General features: G+C 37.1%; 1 protein-coding gene across 3 annotated transcripts in view; it reads right to left on the bottom strand.

Moving 5' to 3' along the window:
• Window positions 1-45: 45 nt before the first annotated feature.
• The window catches only part of GSL8 (glucan synthase-like 8), a 61,700-nt gene continuing 49,916 nt past the window's right edge, over window positions 46-11,829 (bottom strand). For all 3 annotated transcript variants that reach the window (XM_026804395.4, XM_008790448.6, XM_088712570.2), the window contains 12 exons: window positions 11,010-11,062; window positions 10,753-10,929; window positions 10,585-10,632; window positions 10,240-10,398; window positions 8,201-8,314; window positions 8,030-8,118; window positions 7,773-7,931; window positions 7,419-7,521; window positions 5,862-5,981; window positions 4,368-4,418; window positions 4,083-4,262; window positions 46-614 (listed from right to left, as the gene is read on the bottom strand). In XM_026804395.4, coding sequence (XP_026660196.3) covers window positions 378-614; window positions 4,083-4,262; window positions 4,368-4,418; window positions 5,862-5,981; window positions 7,419-7,521; window positions 7,773-7,931; window positions 8,030-8,118; window positions 8,201-8,314; window positions 10,240-10,398; window positions 10,585-10,632; window positions 10,753-10,929; window positions 11,010-11,062 — 1,490 coding nt within the window. In that variant the 3' untranslated portion in view covers window positions 46-377. The remainder of the gene's footprint in view (window positions 615-4,082; window positions 4,263-4,367; window positions 4,419-5,861; window positions 5,982-7,418; window positions 7,522-7,772; window positions 7,932-8,029; window positions 8,119-8,200; window positions 8,315-10,239; window positions 10,399-10,584; window positions 10,633-10,752; window positions 10,930-11,009; window positions 11,063-11,829) is intronic.

Genomic DNA, 11,829 nt, shown 5'->3' with positions numbered 1-11,829 from the left:
AGCACTGGTCGTGGCCTAGTTATACCTCTTGATCATGTACTGAAATAAATGAAACAGCAACTGCTGAAATAAATTGTAGACATCTCAATATGCAGAGCAAGAGTAGTTTGCAACAAAATTGTAGGCATCTCAAAACAGAAACTGTACACTGCTATGAATTGCTAAGACATGACGAGACCACTTAATAGAGCACCATCATTTATGTTCAACAGATCACATCTTCCTCCCTCTTTCGCTCAGTGGAACAAGATACGCACATGCCCTGACAAGGAAGAAGGCCTCGCTTGTACCGGGAAAAAAGAGAGGCGGCGGCCTAGCTTCAGCCAAGTATCAGAAGAAGCTGCAATTTCAGCGGTGAAGCACATATACACCCTTTTTTAGGCTTGAACATTAGCCTTGTTCCCAGCAAGGATGAGGGAGATCTCCAACCCTCGGCTGAATGCTTGGTTAAATAGAAGCCGGGACTGGAATGTTGACACGAATGGGAACCATGACAGAAAAGCCACAGGAGCAAAGATAATCATTCCCATACCAGCATCATACATCCGAGCAATCTCACGCACTGAGTACCATAATCCTAAACTTTTTACCAGTCTTTTCCATGTGATAGCAAGCTGTCAAGATGAAGGAAAATTAGTGGCACTGCATAGTGTGATGATAAACATACAGAAGGCAAAATAACAGTGTAAAGAATCAGTTTTTATATAACATCCTACAGTTGCCTATGCCGTGAGTGTGTGGCTAAAGCATCTCCAGATTAGGCGATAACCCAGGTCTCATTACTGCATATACAAAGCGCACAGAGATTTCACACAGGCAATAGCAATTAGTGAGTCCTGCATTGGCTCGAGGTCTCATTACTGCATTTATAACAAGCATTCATCTCAAACCCTCAAAAGGGCAAAAATCGGTCTGATCTGTGCTTACCATCCTGCTCATGATAAATCTACAATAAATCCAAGAAGATTGAAACAACAAAAGAAAAAATGATGGCGGTAGATCAAAACTGAAATAACTGGAACATGGAGAGAGGCAAAAAAAACAGATTAGATAATTGTGAGAAAAGAGAACAAGAGGCAGCTGTTTGTTTGCGATGCATGCATCGCCTCTCTTTTTTTTATTATCAGAAACAGACATTGTTGATGTCCCCATAGACGAAGTTTTTTCTAATGGAATCAACCAGCAAGAGACTTACAACATGTCTTAGCCATAATTACGAGTTTATGACTTGGATTGAAGACCCACTATTGTTGCTCAGATACGTCTAAAGAATTATCATGATAAACTCTGAGATCCATGAACATTAATAAATTTTCAACATCCCAGGAGATGCATCATGGACAATTGGAAATTGTAGTAAAGTAGCCCCATCAGATAAATACCAAATAATAAACTTTGTTTAGAACTCAAATGAAGCTTTGGAGAACAGCTCGAGCCCATGAATTGACTTTTTCAAATTATAAATCTTGTACTCCTCAACCATTAACATCTTCCTCAACATAAAACTCCTTGAAGATCTTCATAAAGAGAACATCCTTTCATTCATTGGTAGAATGACGAATCCAAAATTTGTAGCGCAACTGCAAATAGCCTACATGATATATATGCATAGCTCTTTGCACTAAAACTTGCTTTTAATCCTTCAGGTATAACATTTAACTAATGCTTCATAGTATAGACCAACCTAGTCAGTGACACCTGATAGCATGTTTTGCTTCAGCATGAGTGAAATTTCTTGGGATCAATCATATGAAGTATTTCTGAAAAGCTGTATTGAAAACCCTCATGCTCAATCCAAGGTTTTAAATATAAAACCAGAAGGCAAGGAATATGAAGGCATACAATGACTGCAACATAGGATGCGAAAAGAAACAAAACCTGATAATAGGATGCAAGACAACGCTTTACCCAACCCCTAGGAGGAGGACCTTTTAAGTTCATAATGATCCTTGCACTTTGATTGGCACTGACCAAGGCCAAAAAGGCTCATACCACCTGGCAGCAATACGTAAATTTCAAACCCTTTCTCTTTGGTGTTTTCCACCATTTAAAGGTGGAAACAACTAGGGAGCAGGCAATCTACTAATTGATAAGCAGATTACGGAATACAAAATTATTTTACATAAATACCATTTAAGGTATTACATGCAAATATGGAGCAACCCCCAATTTGAGTCCAACAATGATACCCAAAAATTCAAATTTATTAAGAATAAAAAGTTCATTTCTCAGTTTCAGTTCAAATTTCAATTTTTTCTCTTGAGTTGGGTCAAAATTTCAACTATTAAATCCTAAGAATTTCTAAAATCATGAAGGCCTGTTTGTGAAGTTCCAGCAGGATCAAATAGGATAATTCGGAAATAGCGCACAGGGGTGGGAGAGAGGCAGGGAGGAAGCAGGAGAGCACAGGGATCACCGGAGCCGATCCTCGCATGATTAAACCAAAAAAGATCTAAAGTAGCATTTTCCCCACTGGAATTGGGCCTGAGAACCCCTGCTCTCTCCCTCCCCTTTCCTCCCCCCTCGCATGGAGAACTCTCCATGCATCTTGATGAACTTGGCAGGATTTTGCCAAACGTCCCCTAAGGTTCATAAATTTCATTTTATCCAAAAGCTGCCAAAACCTAAAATCCTAGCACGAAATGTCATAAAACTCAGTCTCTAAAGAATCTCACATAAAAAACACTAAGAAACACCTAATACTTCACATAGCATTGAGGCAAGGACTATGATTCAAGGTTAAGAACATGGACATTGCTGTGAACATATTCTTTCTTTGCTCATTTGTCAAACTATAGGTGGTAGAAAAGTTCATCTTGAATGTACTGTAACTTCGGTACCAATTCACTAATTTCCAGCAACCTAATTGCATTTTAATTATTAATACACATATATAGTATTTGATGCTGTTCTAGTTGCAAGTTGCATAAAGTTACATTTTGTATTAACAATAAAAAATTATTCACCCATCAAAACCACATCTTTTTCAAGATAACCAAACACGACAATGTTACTCATAGCTGTCAATTGTACTCATCCAAAAAGAAAATAGTAGTGCGTGCAACTGCACGTGCAGACAAATTAAACAGACACCTGCAAGTAGCCTCGCGATGTTTCTACTTGCAACAGCAAATTCCATCACAGAATAGGGAAATTGTAGGCAACCAAACATTCTTAGTTCAAGGAGTTCATCATCTGAACAAGGACTTCTAATAAATAAGTTGTTATACCAATTGAATCAATCCGGCGGTGGCAGTGATTGCAAACATCCTATCTATTGAACATTCTTACATAAATTGAAGTATCAAAAGCAAGGTTCGCCGTACCAATACCGGTAGGCGTACCGGTCGCCTACCGGACCGGTACGGTTCCGGTTTAGACCGATTTAAATCGATACCGAACCGAAACACTCTTTCCTGCCGGAGCCGGGGAAGAAGAAGAGAACGAGAGAGCGAGCAGGGGAGGGAGGGAGGGAGGGAGGGAGGAGAGGAGAGGCCGCCCGCCGAGGGCCGCGAGGGGCAGCAGAGCCCACGGGGGCGTAGCGGAGGCCGAGGCCGCGTCCCCTATTTCTGACGCAGACGCAAAAATAAAATTAGGATTTTTAAGTGAAAGAAACAAGGGACGCGGCCGCGGCCTCAGCTTCCGCCGCGCCCCCGCGGGCTCCCCCGCCCCCCAGCAGCCTCCACCAGCCCCTGGTGGCCCTTTGCAGGCGGCGGAGGCCTCTCCTCTCTCCCTATCTTCCCCGCTCTCTCTCTCTCTCTCCTCTCTTCGTCTTCCCCAGCTCCGGCTGGGTTCGGCCCGTACCGGTTTCCACAGCTCTACTATACCGATTACAGGCCGGACCGGTCCGATACGGCTTGAACTGGTCTGTACGAGCCGGTTCGTTAAACCTTGATCCAAAAGGCATAACACTAGCAAAACAGATCTCCACAATTGGGGCAAATGTCCACCTAAAGTTACTACCAGGAAATGCAAAACCTTTAATCATTATATAAAAGATGTATAATTTTATGTAAAGGGGAAAAAGACCTCCAGCCACTATATTAGAAACTGCAACCAATAAGTAACAGTTGTGAACTTACACATAAGATGGCCCATCCAGTGGCAATAAATGCCAGCAAACTTGCAAACAAGTCAGGAATTGTCAAGTTTGTAACTGCAACAACTACGACAAGGGCAGCAATGAGTCCTATGGCAAAGATGCCCTGTGCAAATCGTAGAAAGAGCTGGATATCGGTCTTTTTCGGACTTAAGGTAAAGATCTGCATGATCACACAAGAGAACCCTTTTAAGGAAAATGAAATCAAAATATTAACTTCTGCACGAACTATTTTGAAAGAGTTGAACGATGATGATTCTATTCTAACCTTGAATATGACGATGATGGCAAACAGCACAATCCATGAAAAACCATAAAGCTGGAGAGAAAAGGGGGAACCATTAGTTAGCAATCATACAAAAAATAAGTGGTCGAGCATCTAAGGCCTTTTCTTTTGTGGTCATATATTCAGTTTACAAATAATGCCAACCAGTTATTTTAACAGAAAATATCATATACTCATGCTCAGCAACAGAAGCTAATTTTGCATAGAACTACACAAACCCTACAAAGGCCCAGCTTGGGGAATTTTACATAGTCAAATTAAACCGATGATGGTGATTTTTGAATCAAGAACAACAATAAAGCATATAATAAAACAACATTCTGGAACATACTGATAGATTCATTCTGTGGATTATATCAGCATGATGCCTAATAGAAAGTGATTTTCCAGCCAAGTTTACTTGTTACATGAACTGCGGTATTACAGAGGTTATGCTCTTGATGACTTAGCTTGTCAAGAGACAAAATGTAGAGTTTCTCAACTATCTAGTTCTAATAGAAAGAATAAATCATGAAAAGCTACATACTCAACCGGCAGCAACTAACTTTATACATAAAAGCAATTGTTAAAAATTATATTACCATGTGAATACACTACTCGTTATAATCTTCTTCATGCCAAGGATAAAATAACCATCCATCCTATATTGGGAAACTCTCATACTGCCTCATACTGTAACAATATAGAAAATAGAGAGTGGAAACTCAACTTGATGACAAGTAGGATGTTCCAAAAATGGCCAAGTTCAAGGCTCTTATAGACCATATAAGGAGCTCACCCCCACCCACCCCGCAATTTTTTTTCTTTCAATATCCCACCTCCTAGGACATAATAGATGCAATACAGCACAATATGTGCACCATGTTAGCCACTACCTTCGCATGCACGATTTACAATATTAAATCCTTGTTTGGTATTGCAGTATAATACATGTCTCATTCCGATGCTACTCTTATATCATGTACATATCTTAGGCTGTTTCCCTCCATAGCTCATGATTCACTTTTAGCAGCATCTCTCAAACTTTATTTCTTTAAGTAACATTATTGTATGCTTACATGCAATAATCCATTAAGGTGTAACCATTTTGACATATGTAAAGGGCAGTAGTTAAGTTCATTCTTTTGCCCCATAACTGAATTTCATGAATCAAGAGCATAGGAAATCATGTAGAGCAACAGTATATATATGTCTACATTCATGTACATATGTATATAAATATATATTGGAGAGAGATTTATATTTATGCATGCAAGCATCAATAGTCTCCAACGAAGATAAATATGAATATATGTATTAATAATAAAAGAAGTTCTGTAAGGCATTGCCACAACATGACATAAACAGAAGCAAGTGAACTTAACCTTGTGCATGAAGATAGTAATGCGACCAAAAGAGCACCAAATTTTCATCTATGTAAAATGAAGCATGCGTAGAAGCAAGTGAAAGGGTAGAAGCATGAAGACGACGACTTACTGCTAATGAAGTATTACTTCCAGTTAGATGTAGCTTGTATACAATGCCATACTGAAATATAACAAATCTGAGGCTCAAGATTGTCTCCAAAATGCGCCCTCTCAATGTATGTATATGCACCTGCAGACACATCATAAGATAAATTTTGCATGATTGACAATACATTAACATATCATTTGTTTAGAAATTCACAATGTTTCAACTTTTTAGGCCAGTAGAAGCACATTGCTCTTTTGGGTTGGTACCACACAAAACCATAACTTAAAGAATGTATTATTGTACTTGCCATAGGGAATACACTACTATTGTAACTGAAGCAATTTCTGATATCAATTGAAAATAAATTTAAAAAAGACAGTATTCATGAACATATCTAATCATCCTACCCAAACCTGTCATACTTCAAGTTTGAAGAACTAAGAGCGATGCTGGAAAGGTCAAGAGATGTCATTATTTCGCAGACCTGCTCAAACCTACATCTATGGTCATGTATACAAACTACATAAATTTTTACATGATCGCTTACTAGAATCATATATATTAAGTGACCTATGAAGAAGCGGTGATATAGGCCATTCCTCCTTGCAGTGTGTCAATCTTCACTTTAAGCATTAATGATTTTACTACGTAAGATTGCACTTAGCTCACAAGATGTTATTTCTCTTGCTAATTTATAAACCAAAAGAATAATTTAGTCATTCTATCACTGTTGTCCTCTCATATATGGTAAATAATATGCTTAATTTACAAAATAAGGAAATAACAAGATCAAAATAACAAGGGTTTTATGGTCTCATAGTTTCAAAAAGTTGTACCAAACCCACTCAATGGCCCTTAGTAAGCAACGGTCTGTTTATTCTAAAATTTTAATCTACCAGCAGGAAGAATCTAGGAATCCATTTGGCTATCTTTTATGGCTGCAGATAATGTTGGTGGAAAGCGTCATGCCAATCGTGACAAAGGCATGCTGTGAGCAAAAGGTACGACAATAACATCCCAACTTTGTATGCATGTAATGGCATTGGTATTCTGAAGTTAATCTTCTTTGAGTACCCTAACCTTGGACAATAAGCTCTATCCCATAAAATTAAAAAAACTATAACATTTGGCTTGAAAATTTCAAGAACAATCTCAAAAAGCATCTGATGCTACACATTTCAGTCTTCCATAGGCAGGGAAAATGACACTTGAAGATGTCTTCAAATTGATGGGATAAGACGAGTTAGGGGTTGCAGACTTTTATATCTTTAGAAAATCTCAACTAAAAGATGATTGAACAAAATTCCATTGAGAAAGGGCCTTTTCAATCTGACAATTTACTTTGATCTAGTTCTTCAAAGCATATGCTCATTGTCTGATGGAAAACTGCTACTCAGAAAGTTTGCTCTAACAACAAACAACATATTTGGAAAAAATAAAACAAAGTTGTAATGTAATATCTCAAGAAGAAGCGGATAAAAGAGGAAATAAGATGATAAGGAAATTAACATAAAAAACATTTGGGTACATAACTGATATTATGCATAGTTTAGATATGATAATTATTTAGTAACAAACCTGTTCTTCATCCCACCAAGACTCCCAGCTATTTTCCCCCTTCACCCCAACTCCTCCTTTATAAAGAAGCCAGGAAGTCCAATCGTCAAAGTCCTCAACAGTCCTGGTAATTGCATATCAAAATGTCATGATTGAAGATGAGACAGACAATAAAAAGTACAAATTAATGGCTGCTTAGGAAGAAAACAGATTATAATCTAATATTATTAGGAAGAAAACAGATTATAATCCAAGATTACAAAAGAAATATAAAAATTATAAGTAAATCAGAATCTAAGAACTTTTATTAGAAGTCATTTGACTATAACTATCCAAACAAAATGGAAGCAACAATTGTTATGTCAAGAAATTTACTTCTGCCACTCAAACCCAGATGGGTTGAATATGTATGGGGCAAAGAGCCACGATATAACTAGGAACCAACTGCTGACAGTAAGTAGGATAAATGAAGATGCACCACCCTCAGTGTAACCATATGCAATGTAGACAATGAGAAGAAGTGCAATCTCAAGTCTGTAAAACAGGAAAGAATTCCAGTTATAGCAGGTACCAACAAAAATTGTTCTTAGTATAACATAAAGCATAGTAGCCTGAATGATAACAAGACTTACGCCTTAACAAAATGACTTCGCGAGTAAATTCTATAATTTTCAGCAAACTTGATATGACGAACAACAAAACCTCTTCCAGTTGCCTTGTACTGTAAGTATATCAGCAATGTTATACAATGACTACACAAGAAACAACTTTCAGTACATGTTTCATCAGTCAAAACAACAAACCTTAGCACCTCCATGAAGGATTGTTCTGCCAAAGTAGTGTGTTCTAGTTCCAAGTGAAAATGTGAAAAACACTGAGCACAACTGAAGCTGCATAGTAATAAAACTAAAAACAGCCTGCAAGCAATGCCAATGAAATTGATCAAAAGAAACTCAACAACAACAGTAAAGCATTGCATGCTAGCAATAATTGATGAGACATTTTGGACGGAGAGAGAGAGAGAGAGAGAGAGAGAGACTCATGAAGTGCATAAACTCAAATCAACTAAGTCTCAGTCCCAAACAAGTTAGGGTTGGCTAAACGAATCCTTTTCCTACATTCCGCCTCTATTTAGGGCCACACTTTTTGACCAATGAAGCAATATCAAGCCCCTTCCTTTCTCCATTCCATGTGATTTTCGGTCTACCTTTACTTCCCAATCCTTCTACATGTATTAAATCACTCTTTTGTATTGGTGCATCTCTCCGTCTATGTTGTACATGTCCAAAATATCTAAGTTATCCTTCTCTCAATTTATCTTCAATTGGTGGACCTCTACTTTTTTACTAATGACTTCATTTCTTATTCTTTCTTACATTACCATGCATCTATTTCAACATTCTCATTTCGCTCATGCTCATCTTGCATACATGTTTTCTAATTGCCCAACATTTTGTATCATAAAGCATAGCTAGTCGTATGGCTATTCTATAATATTTTTCCTTCAACTTGGCAAGTATCCTTCGATCATATAAATCCCAATTGTACTTCGCCATTTTATCCATCCTGATTTAATCATATGGATAACAACCTCTTCAATCTCCCTGTCCTTATAAAATAATCGATACTAAATAGCAAAAATGATCACTCTTATCAAGATCCTCAATTTTCACTCAACCTTCATCGCTATTTTTAAGTTTATTAAAATTATATATTTTCCATCATAGTCTTGCTTAACCTGAAATCCTTTGATTCTAATGCACTCCTCCATAATTCCAACTTTTGATTAACTCTAAACTTAGTTCATCCACTAAGACTACATCATCTGCAAATAACATACATTAAGGAATATCATCCCAAATATGTCTAGTAAGTTCAACCATAACTAGAGCAAAAAGGTAAGTACTAAGGGCAGATCCTTGGTATAAATCTATATGATTGGAAACTCACTTGTATTACCACCAGTCGTTCTTGCACTAGTAACTGCTCCATTATATATGTCCTTAATCATATTGATATAACTAACCAAAATTCCTTTATTTTCTAACACCCACTATAAGACTTCTCAAAGGACTTTACCATTTGCTTTTTGTAAATTAATGAAAACGCTATGACAATCTTTTCTCTGTAATTCTCTATTGACCTTCGAAGGAGAAAAATAGCTTCCATAGTTGACCTTACTGCTATAAAACCTAATTGATTCTCTAATATTTTTGTGACAACTCAATCTATGCTCAATCACCTCTCTTTTGAAGCTTCATAATATGGCTTATGAGTTTAATACTAAGATAGTTAAAATAATTTTGCATATTACCTTTGTTCTTATAAATCAGTACTACAGTGCTCTTCCTCCATTTATTAGGCATCTTCTTAGTCCTTAAAATCTATGAAGTGCATAAGGTTATGTTATTAATGTAAAACAATATTTTCACATGTTTGAGAGGATACACACAAACACGCACATACATATATATGAGAAGGTGGGGGGCGCTATCGTAAGGTCTGATTTTGAGGCCAAATCTAGTCAAGTCAAATAGAAAGATGGGAGATCCACCATGGAGATCCAAACTACTTAACATTATCTTGTTCCTCTAATGTGCCTAGAACCAAAAATCATTTACATGTATAACCTTTGCCCATACATAAAGCTGTCCCAAAAGTTACAGCAATAAACAATTTATTTATGACAGACATCATACAAGAGGACACAAAATATAGGATTTTAAATGGAGCCAGGATAATATTTTAAAGCAATGTCTAAACTAGCCAGATTCATAACAAAAATAATTCAAGGAGAGGATAAGCCACTAATGAAGATTGTAATGGTAATTGACACACAAACCTGTAATAAACCCTGTTCCAATATGAAACCCATTATCATTGGTACTGCAGTAAAAATACCAATCTGAACCAAGAACTGAGCATTCAATGCAGCATCCAGTGCAGTATTTCCCAGCATCTTAGCCTGATGTGATATTGCAGAATCAAGTCCAGATAGTGCCTGAATTTTGAAATAAAGCATCAGAAGGGTATTTACATATGAAGTAACAGTGCAATGTAAGAAAATCAGCAACATCAAATTATTTATGTACTTGTCAAATCTGACAAAGTATTGAAGACATCAACTTAGTTTCTTTTTGCACATCATGTGATTGCAGTGAGAAAAAACACCTATCTGTGAGCTTACCAGGTAAACCCTTCCATATAGAAAAATGTATATAGTAAGAACAGTCATCTGCATCAACAACTCTCATGATTTAGCGACAGCACAAACCTGAAAATTGAATCTGATACACAGAGACACTGATAAGCAAACAATGAGAGAGAGGGAGAGAAGGGGGATTGGAGGGCAAACCATTGTGCACACATAGTAACCAACACTGCTGATGTAGAAAGATAACATTCTAAAGAAGTCAAAGAGCTGCCCAAGCCGGTAAACATCTCTACTCAAGACTTGCTCCCCATTTCCACCAGCCACTTTACCCTCAAACAGAGCAATTTGGTTTAGACCAACATCTCTACCTTTTCCAACCTGTGAGAAAGCAAAGTTAAACAAAATGTAGCAGCATTCTTCAAAATTGTGATGTAAGAGAATGTCTCAATGGGCACAACCTGAATATATTCATGGTGTGTGACGTTTCCCTGCCTCAGCGTAGAATTGAATCCTGCAGGTTACATCAAATAACTAAGTTCAATAAATTCTGACAGTTATATATGGATCCAAATGTCGTAAATCAAACGTGTTATACTTTCGTTACAGATTCCAAAATACCAAATCAAAGTAAATTCCATGTCTTTACCTGTATCTACTTAAGGCTCTTCCTTACATAAGCACATTATATCATAATACAAGCACAAAATACTGTAGGAAACCACTGTCAGATAAAGCAAAATAAACTGAGCGGTAAAGAAATTGCTTGATCTCATCAACCAAGGGGTATTGATCAAAAGGTTGCATGAACTAGCTGGAATTTCTCTCTACATTAGCTGCGAAAGTCAGAGAAATGCCAGAAAAAAATTCTCCTATAAATGGCAAATCAATAGTATAATTACACATATGACTTATTCACTGCTGGTCGCACCATTGGAAGTTTCACTCACTATACATTTGTTAGTCTCTAAAACAATATGCTGTGTTCATACATTTCATTCCAGGTTTACCCCATCAAATTCAAAGAAAGTATCAACAGATTTAGCTTAATCTAAAGTGTTCCTCATTTATGAATTTGATGTCAATCTTTCAACCTTTCTCATGCAAGCTTTTAATTAATTTGCAAGATAAAGAAAGCAAAAACATAAATGCAAGTTGAATTTCTTAATACTTCACTGAATCAAATCTACTTGATATCAACAAGGATTGGAGTACCATGAGCTGGGCTGGCACTAAAATGGTACTTGCTATGCCAATGCTTAGCAAGTACCAGGATACATG

Source organism: Phoenix dactylifera, chromosome 16 (assembly GCF_051530095.1).
Source record: "Phoenix dactylifera cultivar Ajwa chromosome 16, Ajwa_hap1_PhDact_Kaust_v1.1, whole genome shotgun sequence".
Classification (NCBI taxonomy): Eukaryota; Viridiplantae; Streptophyta; class Magnoliopsida; order Arecales; family Arecaceae; genus Phoenix; species Phoenix dactylifera.
This window is presented reverse-complemented; position numbering and strand designations above follow the sequence as displayed.